Raw genomic sequence first — 16024 nt, 5'->3', positions numbered from 1 at the left:
AAGCAGTTGAACTAATTGGTGGTAATTAGTTTTATACGTAAGCTGGGATCTTTTTCTTAATAAATGCAAGAGGAAAACTCAGTGGAGTCAGACTGTTCTGCAGGACCTGCGGAGGTTTCCTAGAGCTGAAAGCCAGGAGCCTGTCTTTCAGGTCTTCTAACTGCTCTGGCAGAGTTTGCCTGCGGTCTTCCAGGAGCTGCACCTCTCCCTCTACCATCCGGGCAGCTCCTCGCCTCCCACACTGCCAGAGGTGAGCTCTCCAGCCACCCGGAGGCGACTGTCCAGTGGGCAGTGAGTGGAGTGCTGGCCCCCTTAAGCCAGGTCAGCCTTGCCCAGCCCTGGTTCTCAATTCATAGGACGAGCACAGTCTAATGACTACATTAGAACTTTAGAGCCAAAAAAGATGTTTATGTAAATCATGCCCAAGCCTCTTATTTTCCTAAGAACTTGAAATCCAAAGAAGTTAAGCATTTTGCTCAAAAATCAATAAATTACTGGGAGACCCTGTCCTGGAACCCAGTTTCCTCCCTCCCAGTCCAGTGTCCCCTGGGAGGACGGTGTGGGTCACCAGAGAGGTGAGGTCTGAGGAGAGGAGATTCGGGGTATGTGATGAGCAGAGGCACGCCATCTCTGAGAGACGCACGCAGGTTGGGAGAGCAGAGACTCCTGCCTCTTCTAGAGGGGCTCGGGGCCACGTGGAGGTGGATGGCCTCTAGCCTGGGGACATTTTATTTTGGGCTTCAAGGCTTTGGCACACGCCCAGAGCTGGAAGAGAATGCTTAGTAACTCATAGGAGCACCAGGTGTTTTTTGTGGATCCAGAGGGATTAACAGCCCCAGGGATGCAGGGTCAGATTTCTGAGGGACCGCTGTGAACTGAAGGTAGAAAGGCAGCAGGGCCACAGAGCAAGGACACATGAAGGGCTGCTCACTCGGAAGAATGAAACAAAAGCTCCAGGCCAGGAGGGCCGACTTGTGTTTCTGTATGCAAATATGGAAGAAAAGCTGTTTCTGGATCAGCAACTATCACCTGCTTACTGTTGATCCGGGAGGGCAGTGCAGTGGGGCGGGGCGGGGGGTGCTGGTGGCTGTTTTTCTAAACATGTGAAAAACTGGAATGTATTTCGAAGAGTCTGAGGGGTACTTAGCATGAGATAATAGTCCCTTTATCCCCAGCCCTGGCTGAGGTCCTGGTTAGAACTTTGTCCACTTTTAGGCTTAAAGAAGGGTGTACACTAAGACCCGGGAGGGGTTGGCAGCATCACTGGCCAGCGGAAATATAACGTGAGTCACGTACGTAATTTAAAATTTTCTGGTAGTAAAATGGAGTAAGTGAAATTAATTTTAGTTATATTTGATTTAACCAAACATATCTAAAATAGTATCATTTTAATATATAATCAGGATAATTGTTGAGCTATTTTACATTTTATACTAAGTTTGGGAAATAATTTTGTAAAAAATAATTTCGTAAAAAGTGTAAATAATTTTACACTTATGACACAGTTCATACTGGCCCCGTCTCAAGTGTTGAGTAGATACATGTGGCTCCTGGCTACCGTATTGGATAGGATAAGTTCAGAGGAAGAGATATATAAAGCTGTCTATGGTTAGAAAGTGAGACCAGGGAAAGACAAAACATACGCCCAGAGGGAAAAAAATGTCTGAAAGTAAACAGCCTTCAAAGTGAAGGGCGAGTCCCTGTAACGGATATCAATGGTTTCCATCTCCACCAAAGGTCCACATGCTGTACCCACCTCTACTCCACCCACCCCACTCCCCCAAAAAAAAACTGTTTACATTTCCGCTGTATGAGATGTTTGGCTTAAATCTAAGGAATGCATTTCAAATAGGGAGAAACTGAATCTTCCCATCTTCCCGAACAGGATAAATATTCTTCTTGCCGTCTTCATTTATTCCACAGACGTTAAGTAAGCAACCAGGTGACTCTCAGGGATGAGTTGAGTTTGTACTAGATGTTAAGTTTGTCTAGATGTGAAGGTTGCGGTGACGATCATCCTCTGGTTTGCATATGACCTGAGTCCAAGGAGGGTATCAGCTGGGTCAGGATCCCTTCTCAGAACTGCGGATCCTTGAGTTAATGATTGGATGACATCCATTACTGCACACTGGACCTTTTAGACAAAGAAAAAGTATTCAAGAGAAGTTACAGTGCCTGTTTTCAGGAGAGGCAGAAGCTGGGTGTTGCTATCATCCTTACCCCAGCTATCCCATCACGAGCCAAGAGGGAGGTGGTGTATGGCGACTAGAACCCGAGAGGTTCAGTACTCAGTGGCTTTGCCACCTTGTGAAAATCTTCAGAATTCCATGAGCCTTAAAATTTCCTTTTCTGCCCTCCCCAAGTCAAAGGGTGAGTATAAAAGGCATGTGAGGTAATGGACCTATATGTGCTTTTTTTTTTTTAAGATGTTGGAGGTAGGAGTTTATTAATTTATTTATTTTTGCTGTGTTGGATCTTCGTTTCTGTGCGAGGGCTTTCTCTAGTTGTGGCAAGCGGGGGCCACTCTTCATCGCAGTGTGCGGGCCTCTCACTATCGCGGCCTCTCTTGTTGTGGAGCAAGGCTCCAGACATGCAGGCTCACTAGTTGTGGCTTACGGGCCTAGTTGCTCCGCGGCCTATGGGATCCTCCCGGACCAGGGCTCGAACCCGTGTCCCCTGCATTAGCAGGCAGATTCTCAACCCCTGTGCCACCAGGGAAGCCCCCCTATATGTGCTTTGAAAGCGACTTTAAAAAAAAAAAAGATGCTTTACAAAAGAAAGGGACAGTGGGACCTCCCTGGTGGTCCAGTGGTTAAGACGCGGAGCTCCCAATGCAGGGGGCATGGGTTTGATCCCTGGTCGGGGAACTAGGATCCTGTATGCCACACGGCTCAGCCAAAAAAAAAAAAAGGGGGTAGTAAACTATCAGGTGGTTCTTAATGTAGCTGATTCACCAAAACTCTTTTAAATTTAAGTGCGAAGTATTTGCTAGATGATTGATTCCAGTCACTCCTTTAGGATTAAAGTTGATTCGAAAGATGCTGTGGGGCTTTGGTAAACTGGAGGTCACGTCAGTAAATTGTCTGCATCCTCTCTTTGTGCTGCACTTGACCTGAGGTTGTCAGGCCAGCAGCTGGAGTTTGGAAATATTTTCTCTCTTTATGAGAACTTTTATTTTCTCGAGGTGAGCCAGACCCACCAGTCTTGGCACACTGTAGACAAAGAATCTCAGTGTTGGGTAACCGAGGTGCTCTTCAGCCTTGCTCCCCAAAAACTGGTCTGTGGACCAGCAGCATGGGCACCACCAAATGGAAATGAACAGGCTTAGGATGCATCCAGATGTGTCAGATGAGAATCTGCATTTTAACAGGATCCCAGGGGAATCTGACATACAGTAGAGTTTGAGCAGCAGTGCTCTACAATATCCCATCTAGCAAAAGTCAACACTGCCTCAGCTGGAACAGCTGCTGGGACTGACCACTCACTTCCTCTCGAGGCAGTCCCTTCTGTTGGACAGCTCTCATGTTTAGAAAGTTTTACCTTCTATCGAGTCAAAATCTGCCTGTAGGTATCACCCACTCAGTGCTGCCACATAGAAGCCCGTATAGTAGGTGCTTGGGAGTGTCATTATTTTCCTTTGTTATGCAGAAGCCTTGATCCAGAGGCTGGATGGGCAGTGAGTGGGGCCACACAAGGTCAGCTCCCAGTCACCTGGCAAAGGCCCGCGGGTCCTGAGACGTCTTCTAAAGAGCAGAACCCTTGCAGTTCTGTCTCTTCTCCCCGAGTCCAAGGGCGCCGGTTTAAGAGATTGCAGTTTGGAGAACTTGAAAAGGTTTTCCAAAAGGATGAGAGTGTAGAAGTGATGGCTGGGATGAAAGCTGGTCCTGCAGGCCATGCTAATGGATGAGAATTTACAGCGGAGACGAACAGGAAGGGATGGTGTGGTGGGGTAGTGTTACCTCTTGTTAGCTGTGTGACATTGGGGAATGCACTAAACCCCTCTGAGCATCCGCTTCCTGGGCTTTAAAAGAAAATGGGATGATAAACCCTGTCCTGCCTGTCTCCAGGGTTTCTGTGGGACTCATTGAGAATAATGTCAGTGAGCACACTTAATAATGAGGGAAATGGTCCGAGGATGAAAGAGAAGGTCCAGCGGGACAGTAGGTGAATCCAGGAGGCAGGTCTACCACTAACTTGCTGGGTGACCTCAGGGGAGGCCCTCACCCTCTCTGGGCCTTCCTGTGAAACAAGTGGGTCACACACTAAAGATCAGAGTGCTCTTCTAGAAGGCCCTGGAGTTGCTGTGACTCATGACTATTATTGCACGTTAGCTGGAGGGTTTCTCCAAGGATGGCTCTTCAAATATTCATTTAGGGAGACTTCTTAGAGCTTGGATTTGAATCCTCTCTGGGATAAATAATTCCAGACATTCTTTCAGTGAAGGCCTGGCCTGTGCTACAGGATCCTTACTTAAAAGACAGGTCCGCTTGGCCACGATTGCACTTTATTTCCACGTCAGCATGTGGGGCCTAAGCTGGTGAGTGAAGAGTGATAGTTTCATTTCTACCAGTGTGTCAGGACACACCATCCTGTTTCTGGAAGCAGGCTCTGCCCCATGAGATATCAGAACTCATCGATCGCATACTTAGCTGGAGAGTATCACGTGCAGGTTTTTCCTGGGGAACAGTCTCACTTGATACGTCACATATTACCAAGGAGTTTTTCAAAAGTGTTGCTCTTTCTATACACACGGGAAAATGGCATACCTGATACTTTTACGAGCCTGCTCTGCCAGAGGAGGTTCCCAGTCAGAATAAGTGGAACTGGCTTTTGGTACAGCAGCCCTTCCATAGATGCTTGCCAGCTGAGAGCAAGGGGACCAACGTGTGTGGTTACAGAGGGACATAACTGTTCCTTAAGGTAGCCCTTCTGTGTCTCTTCCCTGCCAATCTGGGGTCCCTGTGTTGTTCATTCTCACCTCACTGCAGCCATGTTCCCAACTGCTCATTTCATTGCCTGGAACCTTGCTTCTAACTCTGTACATTGCATTTTCTCCTCTGCACCCACCGTGTTGTCTTGGAAACTCGGTGGCCATAGGCCACGAGTATCCGGTGTCATTGAATGTGATGGTGTGGTATGTGTATTTGCTCACACTTTTATTTTGAATCCTTTCCAATGTGACATCTGCTAAAATGTCTCCCTTATAATTTGCTTGGTGATCACAGCCTTCTCATCATTCATTGAGAGCAGGACCTGATCTCACAGAATCTGAAAAGAGCTATGTGGTAAGATGCCTGTTGAATAAGACTGTAGCTTTTCTAAAGAGAATTCTTACTGATTTGTAGAGTCTAGACTAGAGTAATGCCTGGTTAACTCACAGAGCCATTATTTACAAGAATTATATGGCTATTGTAGTAGAGAGAGATGTTAGGCCACCCTCTCCCCTCAAAAAAAAAAAAAAAAAAAGCAGAGGAATTTTGAGACCATATTTCTACTCTGCCTACATGTGGGATTAAATTAATATATTAGTGCATGATTGGGGATACATACTTGCATTTCTATCCTGTAATCATTCCATTTGTAACAGTTACTCACTAATTACAGGCTTTTATGCTGCTGCCTTTTTTTTTTTTAAATATTCATACTAAATCCCAAATTCTTCTGTATCTTACCTGTTTTTTTCCATGCTTACACCTGGATTCCTCCTGCACTCCACTACTGGAATATCTATTTTTTTAACCTGGATCTTCAACTCTGTTGTTTCCCTGGACTTATGTGCTTCGTCTGGAATGTTACATCTCTTCCTCTCTTTCTTTTTTTTTGTCCCCATGTTGACTGTTTTATGGGGGTTTCTGGATATCTCGGGGCCACCACAGGAAGCAGTTTGCAATGAGATCATAAACATTGCCGAAAAATCTGTTCATTACTGCAGCACTGTTTCTCATCCCCTTGACTTTCATCACAAGGTATCCCCTTCTGACAATAAATCATCTCTAATCATTTCTCAGCAACCTCAAGCCCAGCAGCGAAGAGTCACCCCAGACAGGAGTCAAACCTCCCAGGATTTGTAAGTACACTTGGTGAACCTCAGTTCTCGAGTTCTCAGTAGACCGTTGGGCTTAGGAAGTGGGTCACTGACTGACTGTAGGAAGGACAGCCATTTGGGGGGATGAACCAGTCACTCCAAGCTTCTCTGAGGGTTTCTAGTTAAGGCTGTTTCCCATCAGCCAACGTGAAAATAGGTGGCAGGTAAATAAAGGAGGTCATGGACTCTTGGGGGAGAGAGGTAAAGAATTTACTGCCATACAGGGCAACTGGGAGCTGCGCTGACTGGTTTCATTCCTAGTGCTGTGATAGTGTAGAGGAAGGAGTGTTAATTCTGACTGGAGAGGAATGAATAGGGTTGATCCATTCATTTAAAAAAAAAAAAGTATTGGATATCTATGTTCTAAGCACAAAGGAGTAAACTCCATTCACAGAGGAAGGGGGTTCTGGAATAAGCATTGAAAGACAAATCGGATTTGAGAGCTAGAGCAGGGAGGTAAAAGGTCTTCTCAGCTGAGAAAACCAAATGTGCAAAGGCCCGGAGTTGGTAGTGTTTGGAGAACATCGAAAAACCCCTGTGGCCACGGTGTGCAGTTCATGGAGGGAATGGAGACAAAGCTCAAGGAGCAGATTAGGACCAGACTGTAGAATGCAACTGAAATAAATTTGGATTTTAGTCTGCATTCACTCAGGAGCCAGTGAAGGGTTTTAAAATCAGGACCATACTTGGGAGTTCCCTGGTGGGTCCAGTGGTTAGGACTCAGCGCTTTCACTGCTGTGGCCCCCGGCTTCAATCCCTGGTCGGGAAACTAAGATCCTGCAAGCCACGCAGTGTGGCCAGAAAAAAAAAAAAGAGGAACACATGAATTGGATTTCGTTTTAGGTAGATACATCAGTCAACGGAGTGGAGAGTGGATTTCAGAGACAAAGGACAAAGATCGTGGTTTGGAGATATGAATACAGCAAAGAAGTGGTGAGGGCCTGAGCTAGGAAAGAGTGGGCCTCTGGTGCATGGAAGAATATAAGATTATATAAGAATATAAGATTCCCCGAGGAGATTGGGAGAAAGGGAGAAGAGAACTGAGGATAGATCCTTGGGGAACCAACTTTTAAGGCAACAGAGTAGCAGCCAGCAAAGGAGACAGCAGGAGACACAGGCGAGGGTCCAGGAGCACTCACTTGTGTGCCACAGTAGCAAGCAGCGTGTGGCCAGTGGTGCCCCTGCTTCAGAGAGGCGAGGAGGGTAGGAAATGAGAAATGTCCTCCAGGTGGCACCTGGAGAAATCGTTGGTGACCTCTGCAATGACAGCGCTGCTGCAGGCAGACCCTGTGTTACAGAGGGCTGATGAGTCTGTGCGATGGTGAGTGGGCGGAGCGGGCGACAGGGAGGCTGTAGGTTCAGGGAGTAGCAGAGACGGGGGAGTTGTTCTTAGGATGCAGAGGCTTAAGCACATCTATACTTGAGAAGGAGTTAACAGAATCGAAAGATGTAAGAGAGAAGACGTTAAGTCGAGGAAATAGCCCAGGGAAGGGAGTTTAGCCTGGCCAGGAACAGGGACCCTTCCTTACACATGGCAGTAGGGGCAGGAGGGGAGGAAAATTAAAGCTCTGCTCAGAGGCGGGGGAAGAACTCTATGGAACCGTGTCCAAACAGCATGAAGCCCCTCCAAAATTAGAGCCAGTCGGGGACCCAAGCAGCAAGGTTGCAGGACTGCTTCCAGCCGGTCTCCGCTGTCTGGGGTGAGACAGTGAGGCAGGTAACAGGAGTAATCTCCCAGAGCTGAGACGGGCAAAGCAGCCACAGCGGCAGTAAAGGGCCTAAGGCATCGTAACGAGTCCAGGTTGGGTAAGAGACAGCAGGCAAATACAGAAACATCAAAATGTATTCATTTACCAACTGGAAATCCATCTGCAACTCTTAATTCCTCATTAGAGACCTTCCTTCTGGCGGGCAGATCCATCTACCGGAGTTTCACTACATTTGAATAAATATGTAAAATTAAATTGCCCCTTTGGTTTTAGCAGAGAGCAGAACCTCTTGTTTCTAGGAACTGACTCCACTTACTTGTTTCTAGTCTCTCTTGCCCACATGCTGGAATTCACTGACATCCACTGAAAATGGTAGATGATGGGCTGGTTTGCAAAGTTTTACCTGCTACTGTTGTTTCAAAGTAGCAAGTAAACAGAACTGTGAACTGGTGCATAGTAGGTGCTTCTTAAATATCTATCGAAAGAGTAAATGAAAGCAAGCGTTTATTTGTTGCCAAAACAGGTATCATTTCACAAGTAGTCCAGCTTTTTCCAGAGCCTGTTGTCAGAACAGACCAAATTGCCTTAAGGCCAACTAACAAGCAAATAAAAATCTTAACCCCAAACATCACTGGGCTAGAAATGCTTTCAAGAGTTTCAGAAAAGTGGCATCCACGTTTAAAAGCAATTAATGAAATGTGTGTTGGCACGTAAAGAAACTCAAGGTACTTTTGCTAAACAGTGAGGCAATTGAGATGTACTTTTAAAAATTATATATATACACATGACAATTGCCTCATGTTCTCCGATGTATGTGACTAGAATATAATGTCTGTCTCTGGACCTAAGTAACTTCTGATTATCCTTGATAATCGACATGTATTACCCTATGTTAAGAAAAGGACTCAATTAAAGGGGGAGCATCTAGACAAAAAAGCTTGGCTGTGGTAACCAAATGAAACTGAATAAAAGGACTGATCAGGACTTGCTTCTCAGAAGTTCCCCATCCCTGTGAATCTTAATTTGCTTATCACATGGATCTCCCCAAATTATTAGAGAAATAGCCAATAAAATACTTTTATCCCCACTGATGAGCAGGAAACACTACCCAAATGTTGATTCAGCTGAAATGGGTTTTTAAAACTCATTAATTCCATCAGTGTTTGAGTCAATGTTTATTTCTCTCACAGATTTACCTACCAAGCACTGTATAGCTATATACCACAGAATGCTGATGAATTGGAACTCCGAGACGGAGATATTGTTGATGTCATGGAAAAGTGTGACGACGGATGGTTTGTTGGTAAGTGACATCATACTTTTCTTACCAGTTGTGTATTGAAGGAAGAACTAGGCGTGATGAGGCACGAACTATTCTCTACACACAGAGAAGGGCCTTCTCAGTTCCTATACCACCATTAGGAACGATGAGCCACCCAGTTCATGTTTGCTCTCGGGGCAGTGTGGATGATGCCAACACCTACTGCATGGAAGGGCAGGTGCCAGCTTCATCCATTGAGTTCTGTTTGTTTGTATTTCTTTCTTTCTTTCTTTTTTTTGTCTGTGCCATGTAGCTTGCAGGATCTTAGTTCCCTGACCAGGGATGGAACCAAGGTCCCAGCAGTGAAAGCACTGAGTCCTAACCGCTGGACCGCCAGGGAATTCCCTCTGTATTTCTATTGCACATCTGTCCGTCCTACATTCGGAAATTTTAATTTTTAAAACGCCTGTGGAACACCACAAGAACACTTGAGCCTAGATTTCTGCCATGAAGCTCAAGCATATGTGTAGACATTCCAAAGACCTCATTTACTCCAGGCCTCTAATAACTTTCCTCAAAGCAACCTGCTTAATTAAAGGAGTCACTTTCATAGGATGGGGGAGAGAAAGATCAGAATTTGAGATTCTGTAACAAAACAGATGCTTGATATACTTTCTTACTGAAGTTCTCTCAACAAACAGCCTGTAAGACAAGAATTATCCTCTTTCCACAGATTCAACAACTGAGGCCCAAAGAGGTTAAGTAACTAGCCCCAAGGTCACCACCCAGGGAGTAAATGGCAGGGCCAGTATATGAACTTAGGCTCGTCTCTCCCTGAGCCTCTGTTCTTTCTGCTCAGGCACAAATATAATGCTGGGAACCACTGACACTCTACCCCTCAAACAACTGGCTTTACCTTTATCTTCTTTCCAAAGACCACCTCTTTCCTATCTCCCTAGAAAAGCTTTGCTAAATCGAAATAATGTCAGGACTGGGGCCGTGAGAACAAGGCCTCAGCACAAATGGGAAGACAGAAAGATTTGCCTTGGCCTCACCAGCCTCCTAGAAAACTACCCCATCCTCCTCCCAGGGTCCGCAGAAGTTTTGTGGTCCTCACCACGTTGAGGTTCTATTCAGAAGGAAACCAGGTCTGAAAGTCAGCAACATTCTAGTGCAGTGCAAGTCCAATAGAAACATAATGCAAGGAATTCCCTGGCAGTCCAGTGGTTGGGACTCTGTGCTTTCACTGCTGAGGGCCCAGGTTCAATCCCTGGTCAGGAACTAAGATCCTGCAAGCCTCACAGCACAGCCAAAAAAAAAAACCATAATGGGGCTTCCCTGGTGGCGCAGTGGTTGAGAGTCCGCCTGCCAATGCAGGGGACACGGGTTCGTGCCCTGGTCCGGGAAGATCCCACATGCCGCAGAGTGGCTGGGCCTGGGAGCCATGGCTGCTGAGCCTGCGCGTCCGGAGCCTATGCTTCGCAGGCCACAACAGTGAGAGGCCTGCGTACCGCAAAAAAAAACAAAAACAAAAAAAACATAATTCAAGCTATGTATGAAATTTAAAATTTTCTGAAAGCCACATTGAAAAAAGTACAAAGACACCAGTGAAATTCATTTTAATATATTAAGCCCAGTGCATTTAAAATATTATCATTTGAACACGTCATCAGTATGAAAAATTGCCAGGGAGGTATTTTACATTCTTCTTTTTGTACATAAGTTTTTGTACATAAGTTTCTGAAATCCAACATGTATTTTACAGTCACAGCATCGCTCGGTTCAGACCAGCCCTGTTTCAAGGGCTCAGGAGCCACGTGTGGCTGTCCTATTAGAGTGCAGGCTAGTAGGGATTTGTTAAACTCTTCCAGGAGTATTTACATTTTTATGAGAACTTGGGATGGGGTGAGGGGCATCCGCCAGGCAGCTAAATAAAGGAAATATTTTAGATTCCTTAATTCCTCAAACACTTAGAAAAGTGGCCTTGTGTTCAGACTAAGAAGAAAATAACCCAGGAGAGCTCATTTTTCTCATCCGTCAGGAAAGGTGCTCACCACCCATATGAGCACATCTCTGGGCTCTACCATCTCAGTTCTCTGCAGCCTCCTTGACCATCCCCCTGGGGTTTCAGCTAGCTGTTCTAGATGGCCTTAGCTTTGACACATTCTTCTAGCCTAGAAGTTTTACTTTGGGCAACAACTCCAACCCACTGATAGTGGCTGCTTGAAGTGTGTTCAGCAGGATTCTGAAGCCCTATCCAAGCCAATCGGGGAAAGGATGCAATGATCACATTATGATGTTTGCTAATGAGAGGGTAATAATGACGCAACATCTATCTGCCACTCCACCCTTATCTCCCAGCTTTAGAGAGAGAATCCCAAGGGAAGGAACTATTGCTAGATTAGGGATCCAGCAATGCTGGATGTGGAGCAGCCCAGGAAGGGCTTGTTCCCTGGTAGCTCAATGTTCCTGGCTCAGAGGGAACCCTGACAAGGTTGGTAGTGAAGACAGGGAGTCAATCTGGGGCCTAGGCTCAGGAGGGAGATTTCCTTTTGCTGTGCAGTCATAGCCAGTGGACTTTAGAAATCCTACAGTTTAGAAATTCTAAATCCCCAGTACCTTGTTGTGTTGGTAACTGTTCATTCTTCCATAAAGGAGAAGTACTGGAAAGAGCAATGGGCTGGGAGTCAGAGACCTGGGTTCAAAGTCTGTCTGAGTTTGGGTTTCTGTGAAAAAAAAAAGGGAGTGTTAGAAATGCCCGCCTTGCTTATCACCCAGCATTATTCTGCAGCCTAAATGAGATAAGATAGGGGAAAGTGATTTGGAAACCAAATGCCCTTCTACAAGCTGCAGGATTGTTACCAAGGACTCTCTCTGAACTCAAATGGGTGAGTCTTCTCATTGTGTGTATTTTTTTTTTTTTTTTTATAGGTACTTCAAGAAGGACAAGGCAGTTTGGTACTTTCCCAGGCAACTATGTAAAGCCTTTGTATCTATAAGAAGACTGAAAACCACAGAGATGATTTTTATTGGAGGATGAAGCATAATTCATGAATTTGTCTCTTTATTTAAACATTGAGTCAGTAGGAAAACTAATGCAGTGGATAAAGAAAGAAGAAAAAGAGAGGACAGAGAAGTGTTGCATTTAAAACCTGAACCTGTCTAAGCTTACTGCATGTATCAGGGCTGAACCACGCAGAAAAGGAATGCGGCAAGTTGGTATTTACTTAGCTGCTTCTGGGAGCCACTCCAGCCCTGCCCTCTCCCCCACCCCCGCCCCACCTTGAGTAATCTGACCTGCAGCCTGGTCCAGGAGCAGTTAGGCCAGAAATGCTTCTTGCTGCTCCAGGCTTGAGGGCTTTGGCTCAAAAGGGTCATTTAGCCTGCAGGAGCCCTCAGAGCAACAGGCAGATCCCCAGCCATCCTCCAAGGCCCACACAGACTCCCCCAGTCGCCCCGGAGCCTGCCAGTCCCCTAGTGCTGTGAGAGACCAGTCAGGGCTGCCAAGGCGATCCCTAAACAGTGGTGGAGACCCCAAACTACCCAAGGCCCAGTCCCTCACTGGAGGTAGGTGGGGAAATGGAGGTCAAAGTAGGCGCCCAGTGCATTCAGCCTGCGTGCAGCTTTGCCACTGACGCCCCCGGTGTTCAGCCACAAAAGCACACAAGGATTGCCCCTGGAGCAGGGTAGCCAGGCAGATAGTTAAATTTGTATTTCCAGTTGATTAACTCAAGAAGCGCTGTAGCCTGAGGGCCCTTGCAGTGGCTCCTTCCCCGTATCACTGGCTGTTATGAACGGTCACCTTCAGGGCAGCACAGTTTCATTTAGCAGAATGCCATTGCTGCTCTTTCTTTTCTGGGTTGTTTTAGGCCAGGACAGTTTGGGGTTGATAGGCCTATTCTCACAGAGAACCAAGGATGGTGTTCAGTGACTCAGGTAACGTACACCAGTGTACACTGGACGCCAGGGGCCACTGATGAGCAAGCCACGCTCCAAGCCTTAGAAGAGGTTCACCGTGTCTCCATTTTCATTGGCCATAGGAGTCCAAGGACTACCCCAAACGTAGGAACCCAAGGTTATGACTCACCCTGTGAGGCTTCTCTTTAGAGCAGAAGGTGCAGATACAGTGGCCCTAAGAGTGAGGCCGTGATTCTGCCACTCCCAGGAGGCTGCTGGGATGCCTGGGGTGTTCCGTCACAACTTTATCCAATTCAAGGATGCTTACTGGCCACTCTGTTAGACACCTTGGAGAGATAAAGATAGAAATGACTCATTCCCTGCCTGCTGGGAACTCAGAGGTGGTTGGAGAGACAGACACACAAAAATACTGAATCAAGAGAGACTGTGATAAGTGCTAAGAAGGGTGTGAGAGAGGAAGAGATGAATTTTCCCTGAAGGGACCCTAGAAAGCATTGTCATATTTCTGTCTCCATTAGCTCACCTTGAACAACTAGGATGCTGGAAGAACCTTTGTCTGAAGGTGGTTTATGGCTGGAAATACTTGGAACTGTTTCCAGGGTCTTCAAACTCTCATCCTGCCCACAAATACACATCCAAGGTCACGAATAGGAGTAGCAGTTCCAGGTTGATAGGGTGTGTACAGGAACCCTGACTCTTTGCATATAGCTCAGAATTGGCCTAGGACCCATGTCCCAGAGTCTTTATAAGCACAGAGTTTGTCTTCAGTGCCTCAGCTTCTCCCTCCACTACGCATCTTAGGACCCCCACCAGCTGCCCACCCCCGTCAGAGAGCCACAGTACCCTCACTCCCTGTCCTTCAAAGCATGCTCTCAGGAAAGCAACTGCCACTGACTCCTTCACAGTAAAGTATAAATGACTGATAAGAGGAAGGTGTTATTTCTTCACAGAAACACTGGTTTTTCACTAGAACAGAGCCTTAATCCCAAGGGGGAAAGGCTGTGGAACTAATGGTGGAGGTGGGGCTGGGGCTAGAGGTGAGGGCGGATGAGCTTCCTGGGTAGAAAAGGACTTATTGCTATTCCCTAAGAAAGCCTCAGTGCTTTGGAAGTCCACCTCACCATCCAAGGGCACTCTGTTTCTGTCTCTCCTCCCCGCTCCAAATATAGTTCAAGTGCATATCCACATGCATTTCACACAGCAGCATCACCCATTTTGGAATGTATATTGGCTAATGTGTTTCCTGGTCTTTCTTAGATGCAAACCATTCATAACACGATCTTACCTGTTTTTTGAGGGGTGCTTATTGATTAAGTAGGTAAGTTTGAACACCTCTTTAAATACAGCTAGAAAATAAACCAATTTGTAAAGCCACATTTGCATATGATGCCAGCCTCACGACTTTGTATATCTCCAGAATCCCAGGTATGCCTCACCAATTTGCCCATCTTTAATAAACGCATCTGTTAAAATTTGCATCAAACTTCAGCTTCCTACATATGACACAACAAGGAACAAAGGGTTCCAACTGCCCCTTTGTCTTCAGACATTTAGTAATACAAAATACCTATTTTTATGCTGAGATATTTATACAGGTTTATTAATTGCAAGTGCAACTAACTGGCGGCATGCCCTGCAACACATTTTGAATAGATTAGCCATGCTTCTGGGTAAAGGCAAGCCCCACACTACTTAACTTCTGCAGTCTTTCTGGGATCAGTAAGAGAAAAAAAATCACATGCTTAAGAAGTGGGACTGTAAATATGTATATTTAACTTTGTATAGTCCATGTACCTACTTTGTATAGAAAAATAATTTTAAAAATTTGAACCGAAGGGGGAGTAAAGTAAAAGAGTCATGAAGTTTTTTTGCATATTTAAATGAAGGAATTCCAAAATAACTTACCTGCCGATTTTTAGCACAAAAATAGCCCTTGTAAAGTGTTATAATTTTAAATAATCATTCTTTCTGGGAGAGAAGGTAACTGTTATCTCAATTATAGTGGTTTTTCTTATTTTGTTTTTGATTTTTTTTTTTGCAGTCCTGTTTATCTGCAGTAGTATTAAGGCCTATTGCTAGAATAGGTTACTACAAAAAATATATTCTGAAAGAAAAATAACTGACATTATATATAACCAATTAAAGTATTGCCATTTAAATTATACACCAAGAGCATGTACTATGCAGACACAGATTTTTCTGTTCATCTATTTTTCTTTATGCAGTGGATCGATCTGACAAATAGACGTTGAATTACTACATTGGCTGTACATGTTATTTAATAAACTTTATTCAGGATTGCGTGGCATATGTTTGTTCTTACCATTCATTGTTTCCTACCCTTTCAAATTTCTCAAATGAGACCTATATTCACCTCTTCAATGGTGCACACTCTCCTTTTCCATTCTTACTAACATCTGGTTTCCCCCTCACTCCTTGAGGGTACCACTTACTCTATTCTCAACAGGCTAACTCCGTGACACTCTGAATTGATTAACGTTGACCATTTCACCATTCTTTCTAAAATGTTTGTATTTGTTCTGATTACAAGAATAATGCACATGTCTTTAAAAGCAAAGTGACCATTATAAAATATGTATAATGGGTCTCAATTTACTCCACAAGACATGGGTACAGAAAATGAGACAGCACTTAGTTTTTCTAAACAAGTTAAATCTGGCTACGAGTCCACAGTGGGTGAAAATGCAGTCTGTCCTTGTGTTCACTCCCAAACCAAGTGTGTCAAGGCTATGGCACTAGGCATCCAGCCTCCCCTGGCATCTCTTGGGGTGGGGCCTGCTACAGCAGCATGGGTCTGTCCCATAGTAGAAAACACCAAAACTCCCACCCTGCCTCTTCTGATGCTGTCCTTCACCCTTCAACTCAAAGCACCCATTCGCACTGCTACCCCTTTGGGGTGACTCGATGGAATCTCCTTTGCTTAAGCCTTCAACAGTCCTGGGAGAAGGGTCATCTTCCAGGGGTCTGACAGCCTTGATACTGGGCCCTGAGTCACAAGCACTACTTCTTCCTTCCATCCCGTCCAACAAA

General features: G+C 45.4%; 1 protein-coding gene across 5 annotated transcripts in view; it reads left to right on the top strand.

Moving 5' to 3' along the window:
• The window catches only part of SORBS1 (sorbin and SH3 domain containing 1), a 172869-nt gene extending 157590 nt beyond the window's left edge, over nt 1-15279 (top strand). For all 5 annotated transcript variants that reach the window (XM_027112105.1, XM_027112101.1, XM_027112102.1 and 2 more), the window contains 3 exons: nt 6009-6067; nt 8985-9097; nt 11987-15279. In XM_027112105.1, the coding sequence (XP_026967906.1) occupies nt 6009-6067; nt 8985-9097; nt 11987-12054 (240 nt within the window). In that variant the 3' untranslated portion in view covers nt 12055-15279. The remainder of the gene's footprint in view (nt 1-6008; nt 6068-8984; nt 9098-11986) is intronic.
• Nucleotides 15280-16024: the final 745 nt, after the last annotated feature.

Source organism: Aethalodelphis obliquidens, unplaced genomic scaffold (assembly GCF_003676395.1).
Source record: "Aethalodelphis obliquidens isolate GAN/ISIS:26980383/991018 unplaced genomic scaffold, ASM367639v1 scaffold11, whole genome shotgun sequence".
Taxonomy (NCBI): domain Eukaryota; kingdom Metazoa; phylum Chordata; class Mammalia; order Artiodactyla; family Delphinidae; genus Aethalodelphis; species Aethalodelphis obliquidens.
Note: the sequence above shows the minus strand (reverse complement) of the source record. Positions and strands in the feature narration are given on the sequence as shown.